The sequence below is a fragment of the Salvia hispanica genome, chromosome 4 (assembly GCF_023119035.1).
Source record: "Salvia hispanica cultivar TCC Black 2014 chromosome 4, UniMelb_Shisp_WGS_1.0, whole genome shotgun sequence".
Taxonomy (NCBI): Eukaryota; Viridiplantae; Streptophyta; class Magnoliopsida; order Lamiales; family Lamiaceae; genus Salvia; species Salvia hispanica.
This window is the reverse complement of record NC_062968.1, coordinates 5599817-5613587: the sequence shown is the minus strand read 5'-3', so window position 1 is coordinate 5613587 and position 13771 is coordinate 5599817. Positions and strand designations below refer to the sequence as shown.

Sequence of the window (13771 nt, the reverse complement as noted above, 5' to 3'; positions counted from 1 at the left end):
AGACTTCGGTTCTAGGTAGCAATCTACAAATTATATGTTTCAAGAGAAGATATAGTTTTACCTTAGTGATAGCTTAATAAACCTTGAGACCCTTGTTGGCATAATTTGGAAATTAGTTGAGCATAAGATAGTTGTTATCGATTCCGTAGGATTCTACCTTCCTCATCTTTGATCTACATCCGTTCTCTTTTACTTGCTTTTAATTCTCTAGTTGTGTTTTTATTGTTTTACTTTGTTTTCAAGTAGATTTAGAAAAACCAAACTTTCGATTCATCTTGAGGTTGGTTCGTGGTACTTAGGTTGACACTCATGGATACGATACCCTTGCTTACTATTTGCTACATTAGCCTCATACACTTGCGGGTATACTCGTGTTAAAAATAAGTTGAGTTACCAAGGTTGGTGGTGATGGTCAACATGTCGGGTATAATAATCTTTGATGTGTGTTCTGCTTAGAATTTTAAATGCTTATGGTCTGGAGTTGGGGAACAATTTTGGTAGTGGGGACCACACTTGTTGAAATAAACATTTGGTTGTTTAATGTAAATGTTTAGGACTGATATGATTCTTTTTTTTTATATAAAAGATGGGACCTTCACAACACGGGTGCATTATTCTGGTGAGATGGATGAAAGCTGTGAAAGCCGTGGAAAACAATATGTGGATGGGATGATTGAGTACATCCACAAATGTGACCCAGACAAATGGTCCAAACTTGAAGTAGATGATTTTATTGAGAAGAAGCTTGTGAAGGGGTTGGCAGTGGAAGCGTTCACATAATTCGATTACATAATAATCCTGATCTATTTAGCAGATTATTTAGACAAATTCTATTCGCGCAATTATCACATGTATCATGCTTATAACTCAAATAAATCATGCTTAAAATTAATTGAAACCTAAAACATGATTTTCTACGGTTTAGCTATTTTACCTTGATGATTGAAAGTGCCTCAGGTCTGGTTTTTATATTCGGTTTTCGTATGTAATTTGGACTGTATCCAACTGATCAGGAAGAGATTCCCGACCCAGCTGAGTCGTTGGTACGACAACCGGGACCTGGCTTCAAACATGTTTCCTCAACCCACATCTACTGATTAGTATTGTGGAGGTAAGGATCGAATCCCACAAGGATGGATACGTTTAGATAACCGCGGTGACTTTCTTGGGTGTTTTTGGTTAGCTACCACGCTTGGGTTGAGATTTTACCTAGGCAAGAAATAGAGGTGGTACTCTACTGACTAGTAGGCGTGAAAATTACAGGCATGTGATGGTGTTCGTGAAAATAGGGGACAAGGTGCCTCAGAGGCATATGAAAAGTAGACAGTTACTAAAAGAGGAAATTTAGACAACAAGGTATATCTGGTGGCTGGGTGGCTCTCTGACAGGTCTGGATAGTACAACTGAAAAGTAGGGAACAAAAGCAAAAGTAACTTAAAAGTAAAGTGGTCCAAACTAAAGTTGATTTTGACGTTTTCTTCTTCACCAAGCATTAACAAAAATCAGATGAACTCAAACACCATAACTAAACTCAGATTCATAACCTCAAACTTAAGATCCATTGATTAAAATGTTCAAACTTAAAATAAACGGTGAAACTGCAATTTTACTTCTACTGACTAACATGCAAGGCGGTGATTATAACGCAACACGAAGACTCAAGCACGAAGATTAGACTAAAACATAACTACAACTTCAGATCGACAACTCCAGATAAGAAAACACTTAGAAATTAAAAGCAACAACTAGATCTAACTTTCCTAAGCAGAATGAAGCAAACTCGAACCAAAGCGACATACGAAATAGAAACTTCATAATTTAAACGTTGGAACTTCACAAAGTACTTCAAAAGGCAACAACGATGAGTGTTTGCAACAAAACCAACGACGAAGACAAGTAAAAATTAAACTAGAAAGCAAATAACGATTGTTTGGCCACTCCGGGCGATGATACTTGCTATACTACTACGACAACCGGCTGGAACGGTGGATCGATGACTTCTTCGGCAGACTCTTGGACGTCAAGTGACCATAGCTGTGGCGAGGAACGAGAGGTTGGACAATGCTGAAGGAACTGATCTTGTAGAGAGAATTCTACTAAGTGTATTTTTTTTTTAACCGAGAACTAAAGGCCGAACTCTCAAGGCGAACTCCTTCTCTCTCTCCAAGTGGCTTCTTTTATAGGGAGGCTTGCCCTTGCTTTTAGGGTAGACTTCCTTCAAGTTTTGACTTTTATGCCCTTGTTAATGATCATCCCAGCTATCCTTCTTCTCCATCTCGAGCATTTTCTCCGGCATGCATCCTAGTCAGTATTACACCCTTCTAGCGCCCTTTTCACACACGTCACCTGAATCTTCTCCTACCGACTTGGATCCTTTAATCCCGCACACTTGAGCAACTGTTTTGCAGATAATACATGCATTTCACGACATACTGACCAGTAACCAAGGCTTAGAATACGACTTATCAATGATTCTCCAAAGAATCGAAGATAGCTAGCGCCTTCTCCACGTGAAGATCTTGAGTACTAAACCAAGAAACTGGTTCCCGGACTGTAAACTGATATCGGGTGGGCTGATCTCACTAGTATACTAAGACTTAAATAAAGAAGTCGGAAAACCTTTCCCACTAAGGAGAAAAATCGTCGTCACAGTATAGGAGAGGGGGATGAAAATTTTGCTAGAAAATTAGTGTATTTTCTGTCTCCTTTATTCTCCTATTTATATTAATTCACATATTGGGCCCAGACAAGGATCTATGGAAGGTTTTTGGATATGGGCTCCTCCAATTAGCTTTTACTAATTAAATTAAACCCAATTTAATATAAGCTTATAATTGGAATATTACGAGCAGCTACTACAGAAGTAATATTGCACTCCCCATCCAAATCCGAAATTATAAGTAATCCGGGTTTCCATTGCTTGATATTTATTTCACGCGCTTAAGATAGAAACATTATTAATTAATCATTGTCTGCTATGGACTTAATTAATTAATATCTTATTAATTCCAAGAGTGGGCTCAGCAAAAAATTCTTATTTATTATTCATAGAGTAATCAAACTCCAACTAGCTAGGTTCCGAATAATAAAACCTTATTTCAAGCTCCTCTTGAGGATGTTATCAAACGAGACTCACCTCGCGCATGATTCAACATAATAGCAATCCTAGCACCGTTAGATATTAATCACCACTACCCAATATACCAGGCTTATTGGGTTGCGAAAAACCCGCACCATTTGGTAAGTCAAAGTAGTGCATAATCAATACCGTATGCTCAATGCTAACGTACATTGATCAAGAAACAATAATTTACGAGACCTCGTCTTTCAATAGATAGCATAAAGACATGTTTCGCTGTTAGATCCAATTCAGTGCTATACCACACCAACGTCATCTTATTTCAGTAAGGCTTAGAAAAATCGGACTGACATTGCAACCTTTCATGATAGTTAGTCTAAGCCTATCTAGGTTGTGAAATTCTTCTTTTTCTTTGTTCAGAACTGACCGTGTTACCTTAAAGTGAACGACGCCCACAACCGGTCTACTAAAACAAAGACTTAGACTTTGTTAAGTTACTTATACATTTAAACATGTAATAAACATCCATCAAATGTAAAACATAACAACATTATGACAAAAATAATCTGTTTATTTCTTTGGAAAATAAAATAAGAGTTTTAACAATATTCAATCACTCGAAAGGTGATTTCTAGTATATAAACTCTAACAGCTTGGTCTAGATGTAAGTGAGTTTGAGTACCTTTACCTGAAGACTTGTACGAATTTAAAAGAAGGATTCGTCCTCTTATTTGACATTAAATCTTCTATGGATATGGCTGAAATTGGAGTAAAAGCAAGGGTAGTTGACCTTTATGTTGTGGAAACAACTGGGGTATTAGTCAATCAAGTAACACAAGACCATGGAGATAATATGAATGCTACTGATATGGATGGGGTGTCTGACACTGATGGGGAAATGGTGAGTGGGGATAGAGTTATGGGTGCTACTGGATGTGAATATGAGGATGAGGATAGAGCTATGGATAATGATGTGGGTACTGATGAAGTAGAGGATCAACAAGTAGATAAGGGAAAGGGAAAAAGTAAGGGGAAGGCTAAGACAGTGAGTAAGGGAAATTCTGTTGATAATGGAAAGTCCACTGACAAGGGAAATGAAAGACTAGATGCGACTTATAAGGGGAAGAACAAATTTGATGTTGTTGGGGAGGACAATGTGGAGGTGCCTCCATTTGTTGATAGTGACTATGACCAAAATGATAAGGATGAAGATAATATTATGGCTGCCAAGTGGAAGGGAGGAAAAGGGTTGTGGATATAATGGCATCCTACTCATAATACTAGTGATAGTGATCAACTACCTAGTGACTCACCAAGTTTGGGAATGGAAGATGAAGAAGAGAAAGAGCATTATGATGATACAAAGCGTTTGACTAGAAGATACAAGGTTGACACTGATCGCAACGGCCCGAGATGGGAAATTGGGGTGCGTTTTAATTCCAAGGAAAACTTCAAAGAATTAATTCGTCACCAAGTAGTATTGTTAGGGAAGAAGTTGCGGCGGAAAAAAAAATCGAAATGAAAGTAATAATGTACCTTTTGTTTGTCCGAGATGAAAATCCACTTGCTAGAATCCGTAATTTCCAAATCTTGCACTAACAGCCCGATGAACCAATTCCATGTATCAGTACTTTCAATGCGAACTACGGCAAAAGCTATGGGAAAAATCTGATCATTCGGATCCAATCCGATGGCTGTCAAAAGAATTCCCTTGGCTTGCCCCTTCAGATGAAACCCATCGACCTATCAAGCGTCCGCAATGACATTTGAAAGAAGTTTTACATGCTTCGTAAGCAATGTAAATGACCTTAAACTTGTCATTTCCATCCTCGAGCCACTGCTTTGCTAAGACAATCGAGCTTTCCGGATAGCCCTGAGAATATCAGCCTTGTAGTCATGTAGACGCTTGTACTACTTCACCAAGTCCACTTCAATCAGCCCCCGTGCATGTTGCATAGCTCTCTTGGCCTTTCCTGGAGAAATGGTGATCTTCATCTCACAGTTCACCTTTTCTATAAATTGGCCAACAGTCATTCAAGGGATGATTCGGAGATCTTCCTTGTATTTCTTACCAAGATACCATGCATTGGCACAACCATGGCTATAGGCCACCACACTTATGTTTGTTGCGGAGCCATGAAACCTGCCAAAACCCATGGGCAGGCCTATGAGCCAGTTTCACGAGACACGAACATTCAGTTTTGTTTTGCTTCTTAGTACCCCTCGACAGTGAGCTATGCAATGAAGTTGTCATTTTTTTTTCAGCCGCAGCTTCTTCCCCAACAATAATCCTTGCTGACGAATTAATTCTTTGAAGTCTGCCTTGGAATCAGTGTCATTGAGTCATTGCAATCAGTGTCAGCCTTATATCTTCTAGTCAAACGCTTTGTATCATCATAATACTCTCTCTTCTTCATCTTCTGTTCCCGAACTTGGTGAGTCACTAGGTAGTTGATCACTTTTCACTAGTATCATCAGTAAGGTGTCTTGCCATTACATCCACAACCCTTTTCCACCCTTCCACTTGGGCAGCCATAATATTATCTTCATCCTTATCACTGTGGTCATAGTCACTATCAACAAATAGAAGCACCTCCATATTGTCCTCCTCAGCAACATCAACCTTGCTCTTCCCTTTATCAGCCGCATCTAGCTTTTCATTTCCCTTGTCAGTGGACTTTCCATCATCAACAAAATTTCCCTGACTCACTACCTTAGCGTCCCTCTTACCCACTTCCTTAGCCTTCCCCTTACTTTTTCCATTCCCCTTATTTACTTGTTGATCCTCATCATTACCCACAACTCTATCCTCATCCTCATATTCACATCCAGTAGCACCCATAACTCTATCCCCACTCACCATTTCCCCATCAGTGTCAGTCACCCCATCCACATCAGTAGCATTTACATTATTTTCATGGTTTTGTGTTACTTGACTGACCAATACTCCAAGCCTTCTTTTGAATTCATACTAGTCTTTAGGTAAAAGTACTCAAACTCACTTACATCTAGACCAAGCTTCTTCTCAATAAAATCTTCTACTTCAAGTTTGGACCATTTGTCTGGGTCACATTTGTGGATGTACTCAATCATCCCATCCACATATTGTTTTCCACGACTTTCACGGCTTTCATCCATCTCACCAGAATAATGCACCCGTGTTGTGAAGGTCTCATCTTTTATACACAAAAAAAGAATCATATCAGTCCAAAATATTTACATTAAACAACCAAATATTTATTTCAACAAGTGTGGTCCCCACTATCAAAATTGTTCCCCAACTCCAGACCATAAGCATTTAAAATTCTAAGCAGAACACACATCAAAGATTATTATACCCGACATGTTGACCATCACCAACCTTGGTTCCCACCAACACACATCGAAGAACATACACGCATAATTCAAAAAACATATTCCCGACATGCTCAACACACTCAGCCAACCCACCACATAGCGCATATACCAAATGATGAAAACCCTAATTGCATAATAGGACAAAATCGAGACAAATCAATTCATAATAAAATACTCTCTCCGTCTCATAAAAGTTGAGACAAAACTTTTGGGCACGGAGATTAAGAATTTATATTAAATAAATAGGAGAGATGAAAAAAGTAGGAAAGAAAAGAGAGAGTAAAGTAAATGATGGAATAAAGTAAGAGTGATTAGATGTTTTGTCTTCTGTTAAAAAAGGAAATGACTCAACTTTGTTGGAACGGACTAAAAAGGAATACGACTCAACTTTTATGGGACGGAGGGAGTAGAATCGAGATAAAATCAAGACAAATCGACACAAAAATAGTGAAACCACTTTTGAACGAGATTAAGCATGAAGCAAAGCTTACTTTCTCGATTTTCACTCGGAGCTGGTTGAATCGACGGTTGATTTCTATGTAAATCGCCGCCGCGAACTGCAGTGGAATCGCTGGCGAGAACCTTACTCCGAATCGCCGGCGAAAACTATGGTGTTTTCCAAGTGTGCAAAGTGAGAGAGATTGGGATATAAACGACGATTGAGTGTAGGAATTATGAAGAAAGAGGCATCGATTCATTTGATATAATTTTGTTAAATCATTTTATGTTTTAAATTATTTTTGTAATATTTGTTATTAACTTAAAATTTGTAATTTTTTAGTTTTGGGTTAATTAGATATTAGGCATTAATAAAATATACTCCATCCATCCCAGATAATTTGTCTCATTTTTCTATTTTGGTCCGTCTCATAATTTTTCTCATTTCACTTTTTACCAATTTTGATAGTGGACCTCATATTCCACTAATTCATTCCTACTCACATTTTATTATAAAACTAATATATAAAGACATACATTCCACTAAAATTTTCAAATCATTTTTCATTACATTTTCTTAAAACCTGTGCCCGGTTAAAGTGAGATAAATTATTTGGGATGGAGGGAGTAATTATTAACTTAATCCGGTCAAAATCGAATTAAGATTCGTTGACTGTTTAATTTAAACAGTTCTGTCCAGTTCGGACTAAATGTGACCTGTTTTTATTTGTGAGGACCGAATAATTCAAAAGATAGTGTTCTGAATCTAAATCGTAAAATCGTTATATGTTTAGGACCAAAAATGGACTTTAGTCTAAGAATAATGACATTTTAAAGGATTAAAAATAATATTTTTGTATAAAAATGATATATTTTGTTTATAAAATGATATTATGTTTCGATCACACAACAACAATCCTGACCTTGTTCCTGCCGTTTTTCCCGTGTCTCTCTCCTGGTTCAGTTCCTGCTGCTGTTAATTCACCGAGTTTGCAGGCCCAGGGTTATCATTTGCCTTTTCTAGCTGCTCGGGTTTTGATATAGTCGTATCAGGTAGTCTTAGTTGTCTGAATCTCTTAACTAGTGAAATACTCGAAAATTATAGATCTGCCTCCTAATACTTTTAGTTAGTTTCTAATTTTCATTCTTGGTTTTTCATTTATATGCAAGTTGAAAGGGTGGAACTGTGCTTGCTAACTCTTGCTTATTTTTTCTTGTCATGAAGCTGCCTGCATTTGATTCTTTTAAAATTCAAAAGTAAGAGATTATTTGATTCGTTGAAAACTTTACTTTTTTAAATTTAAATGTACTCTGTTTTCCGTGGACAACCAGAAATGACAAATGTGCTCAATTTTTCATGGACGAAGGGATTACTTGTTTTCTCTATGTATCTTTAAGTTACCAATTTTGTATTAAAACTCTGTAAAACTCAAAGTGCATTTTCTTTGGAAATGGAGGGAGTATTTGCTGTTGCATAATTGAATATATTTATTATATTGCAATTTGCAAATGTAATCCTACTTTTGTTTATTACCTTCTCCATGTGTTCATAGCATATGTAGAATTAAGATTGGCGTTAGATATTTTGAAGGCGAATATTTCTATCATGGCTGTAAAACGAGGACATTATAGAGATCCCAATGACATTTTATCCAAAGAAAGTAGCTGCGTATTCTTGAATAACTAAAAAAAGTAGAGTTTGCATACTTGAGATACATTGATATATGTTTGTAAATGTACAATTGATGTCTTTATGTGTAGTCTCTATATTTCTAACAGGTCCCATATCCAGGAGATGAGTTCTGAAGATGAAAAATATCAAACTAAAATGATTGAAATCTTGGTAACTTCCTTCGATCAAAAGTTAGATAAGTTGTCCGGTGATCCTTCATATTCGTATGCAGCATGCATATACAATGTTTCTGATAAGCTTCGGGCTGCCAATGAAGGAGCCTACACTCCTCGATTGGTGTCAATTGGTCCACTACACCATGATCGAGTCCAACTTCATGGCATGGAATCTTACAAACTGAAATTCATGAATAATTTCTTGAGCAGATTTGCAGTTGACCTGCATGCCTTAGTCCAATTTGCAGCAAGGGAAGAAAGTTTTGTTCGTGGGTGTTATGAGGGTAAAATTCACCTCTCTCCTGAGCAACTTACTGAAGTTATTGTGTTGGATGGAATATTTATCGTCGAACTTTTCCTAGAGAACTATTTCGTTCAGCTGAGGGACAAAAACGAGGTATTATTTCTCCATCATTACATGTACAATGATTTGTTGCATGATATGTTGTTACTAGAGAATCAACTACCTATAAGAATAATGAAGAGCCTGTTGAGTTTTGTGGATCTTTCATTCATAGACGAAGAAAAGGAAGTCACCATTTATAGTCTTGCTCACAAGTTTTTCAAGTATGTTGGTAACACACACAAGGTACCATTGACAGCTCATTGTTATAATGCTAGGCATTTTATTGAGCTTCTTCTGTTTCTTCATGATGCTCCAGCAGAAAAACCTGGCCTTTTTCATGATCCGGAAAGTGTGCGAAAAAAACCATCTCCAGATGGTAAATTTGAATATAGTCGCAGTGTAACCGAGCTACAGGAAGCTGGAGTCAAGTTTAAGAGTGGAGAAGGAAATTGCTTGTTTGAGGTTCCATTTGCCAAAGATAAAGGTGTGTTGACTATCCCCAAATTGACAGTAAATGCATCGACTGAGACATTCTTTCGGAATCTTATAGCCTTCGAACAGTTAGGCCATGTTGGGTACTTTTCCAAAAATATTACAAGTTATGTCATACTCATGGATAGCTTGATAGACACTTCTGGTGATGTTGATATACTTGTTGATCATAGCATCATTGACAATAAATTAGGTGATAGCCAACAAGTAGCAAACTTGTTTAACACTCTGTACAAGGATGTTGTGACAGAAGCAAATGATTTCTATTTTGCTGAGCTTTGTGGAGAGTTGAATGAGTACCACAAGGATCGGCTTCACCAGTTGAGAGCCAAATGTTTCAGATGGAGAGGGATGCTGAAACGCAATTATTTCAGCAATCCTTGGTCCTTCTTATCTGTTCTCGCTGCAACCGTGTTGCTCATTCTTACAGTAATACAAACAGTCTGCTCAATTCTCCAGGTATAGAGTTGCATCTCATCACATTTTTCTAATATTCAATTATTACTAGTATATTCATATACTTATCTTATCTATGATGCTTGTTTAGCAACCTCTAGCATTCTAAGTATTCCTACCTATTAGAAATGAGTCACTCATCCCTTAAAGACCTTATAAAGGGGAGGGTTATCCATATTTATATAGACAAGCTAGGATCATCATCAAGTTGATGTGAGACAAGATTTAAAAGTTTTAACACGCCCTTCATGTGTGGGCCGGAATGACACATCGAACTTCCATCACGTGGATAGGAAGAGATAAAGATATAAATCCATCATCGACTTGGGTCCCCTCTGATACCAATTAGTAGTCCCTCCATCCCATAGTAGATGTCACACTTGGGCGATGACACGGGATTTTAGGAGATGTTATTTTGTGTGTTAAGTGGTGATAGAAAATATAATTTTATAATTGATGTGAGAAGGAACTTTTTCCAAAAGAGGAAATGTGACATCTTTTGTGGGACAAATTAAAAAGGAAAGTGTGACATCTACTGTGGGACGGAGGGAGTACTATATTTATTTGGTTCAGTGGTTCTTGTGTAGTAATGCTTTTCCTCGGGACATCATTGAGTCTAATGAATCCTTCTCCACACTGCATCTGTTCTTTTCATTCTGGCCAGCAAAAATGTTCACATTTATTGACATGAATCAAATAGCAGAAAAAATCCTTATACTACCCAGTTGACATCCCTAAATATAGGCTAAATTACCATTTACTTTGACTAAGTGATTCATGGCATTTCTTTATTAATCGAGTCCTTTAGATGCTATGCCCAATATTTTTCTTTTTCTTTTTTCTTTCTTCCTTGTGTCTTTTTAATTTAATTTTTTTTGTTGTTCTAATATTATTTTATTGTTTATTAAGGTTTGATGAGTAGGATGAAAGAAGTCCTTGTATTTGTAGAGAAGGAAAACTGGTTAGAGATGTATTATGTTGAGCATATTTTGGTAAGACCTTGTTACCAGTAATGCAAACCATGTGGTGACTAGTTACCTTTGAAAAGATTCACATAATTCACCTTGCATTTTACGTATCATTCCAACTTTTATTTTTATTGTATCTGTGAATGATGTTGGAAAATATTGACGACTGTATCCTAAGTCAATATCAATATCATTTCTGAATCTATTGAATTAGTGTCTTCTCTACGAATTCTTAGATGCTCGTGTTGTGTTTTACTACTCAGAAAAAAAAACTGAACATAAATGTAGAGGAAGTGAAAATGACTTTTTTGTGATAAATTGTAAAAAAGTTCATTGATTTTAATATTAGTTGATTATGTTACAAGTTGGCATAATATTGTTAGCCTTCGAATAAATTTCTCTATATTTTGTTATAAGTGAAGTGATACCCCCACTTTGTTTATCACATTGTGTGATGAACTCTGTAAATCCCTCTCATTTTATTCTTTCTAGATTGTTTGTATATTTGGGAAGGCTCTCCACAAAAGAATTTCCCTGTGTGTTACTTCCGTCTTTAACTTTAGAGTGGATCTCCTACTCCAACAATCAAGCACCATTTCTACTTCAACATTCACAGCAAAATAAAATTATATTATAAGATTATTTTATTTTATTGTGAGTGTTGGAGTAGGAATACTACAGGATTATTGGAGTAGGAGATCCGCTTCGGTTGAATGGTTGATCAAAGTGTCAATAAATGCTTGGAGTGCCAATCTCATCTCATTTTGTGTAATCTTTTAAAGTGTTTTTACAACATTCATTCGAAACATTTTCATCAAAATCAAAATCAATTTTAATGCTTCCATATTATTTAAAAGTTATACAATCCAACGCTTACATGTGGCTCGATTCCTTAAATACTACTCTCCGCAATAAGAGTCACATTTTGTTATTTCGGTTTGTTCCATAATAAGAGTCTTATTTCACTTTTACCATAAATGATAAATATACTTCACATTCTGCCAACTTATTTCACTCATATTTGATTATAAAACTAATGTACTCCCTCCGTCTCGCTTTAGCAGTCCTAGTCACTTTTGAGCACTCGTTTATAAATAATTGAAGTAGAGAAATGGTAACGTAAGAGAGAGAATAATATTGAGAATATTCAACTAACTTATTCAACTCACTTTTCTTTACATTTCTTAAAACCCGTGCCATAACTGAATATGACTCCTATTGCGGGACGAAGGGAGTAGTATATGCAAAATTGTATACTACTCTTTATGTCCCATTCAAGATGTCCATCTTTTCTTTTTATTCTGTCCCACTGTTCAATTTCTAAATTTAGAAAAACATATCTCTCCTCTCTCCTCATTAAAATATTCAATTTCATTTTTCTCTCTACTTACTCTATCTAACAACTCCTCCTAAAATCCTATGACATTAAAAAAATATGGATATAGACGAAAAGAGTATATAATTAGGGATATTTTATTGAAGTACATCGATCAGTTGATTGCCAACTAAACAGGGGCGTTACAAGTTTGATGTGAGCTCAGGTTTAGCCAATTTTTTAACTAAACTAGTCGAGAATGGATATAGAAGTACGTATGGTTGTGAGATGATTCAACACTAGTGGCTTTAAAAAATAAATAAATAAAAATAAAAATAAAAAGATTCAACACTATGGTCCAAGTAGTATGAACATGTCAATATCCTATGAAAGGCCGCCAAATCTTCAAGCGGCAAGGAGAAGGCATAAATCAATATACTAAAATTTCAATATTTTTTAATAAGTTCAGTATATCGATATTCTGGTATATTTTTCATTCCCGCGTCCTACAACTACCATAGCAGAAAGAAAATGACAACCCTTCTTAAAATGACAACCCCTCTTAAAATGACAACGTGACAACGCTTATACAGCAATATTATAAACGCTACACAACAATATTACAAACACTACACAACAATCTATAGATTGTGTATAGTGGTCGGATATTGCTGTTCAAGAAAAATTGTTGTATAAAGACCAGCATATTGCTGCCCGTCTTTTTCCAGATTTTTTTTTGCCACGTGGCAGCTTATTATTCGTCCACGTGTACAAATGATTGACTAGAAATGGTGGTATGGTGTTATTTTAAGGGGTGGTGGCACCCTAACATGCCCCATATATATATATATATGTAGCAAGTAGTATATATATATATGTAGCAAGTAGTCATGGATAAGTTAAAACTAAAACATAAAATAAAAATAAAAATTCTTAAATCGGTCCTTATCATCACTAAGTTGAAAATTTACTTTAGAATAAAGGGGTACAATTAAGATTTGAATCCCCTTGACTGAATGCACAATGGTGAATGTTGTTTCATTAATATTTTATTCATAAAGTATAATATTAAAATATTAATTTCTTTTATTTATCAAATATTATTGTGTATGAAAAAACGCCATAATACCATTATCTTTACTTTTGTTTCTCCATTCAAATTATAAAAAAAAAAAAAAAATGCACAAAATCTCATGCCAAATAAAAAATGCTCTATTTCAAGTGAGGCGAAGAAAGTAACAAATTTATTTTAAATTTCAGAAAACAAGGAATGAATAAGCCAAATAGAAAATGCTCAATATAGAGTGAGGAAGGGAGTAACAATTTTATTTTAAATTTCATAAAATAAGGAATGAATGAACTCTGCCAAACAGGCCTGAGAATAAGGGCACGCAAATACGACGGTTCATTGTTATTGGTGGGTGCACAAAATATATTAAGAGCATCCGTAGGTGCTCTTGACTAAAAGCATC

At 36.0% G+C, this 13771-nt stretch overlaps 1 protein-coding gene across 4 annotated transcripts; it reads left to right on the top strand.

The window, feature by feature from the left end:
• Positions 1-7790: 7790 nt before the first annotated feature.
• LOC125218555 (UPF0481 protein At3g47200-like) lies at positions 7791-11219 on the top strand. 4 transcript variants are annotated; one of them, XM_048120242.1, is made up of 4 exons: positions 7791-7927; positions 8654-9552; positions 9811-10019; positions 10926-11219. In XM_048120242.1, exons 2-4 carry the CDS (start codon positions 8670-8672, stop codon positions 10929-10931), a joined length of 1098 nt encoding a protein of 365 aa, XP_047976199.1. In that variant the 5' UTR covers positions 7791-7927; positions 8654-8669; the 3' UTR covers positions 10932-11219. The 4 variants fall into 4 exon arrangements, with proteins under 4 accessions (XP_047976199.1, XP_047976198.1, XP_047976196.1 ...); XM_048120241.1 differs by having other exon boundaries at positions 9754-10019; XM_048120239.1 differs by having other exon boundaries at positions 8654-10019.
• Positions 11220-13771: the final 2552 nt, after the last annotated feature.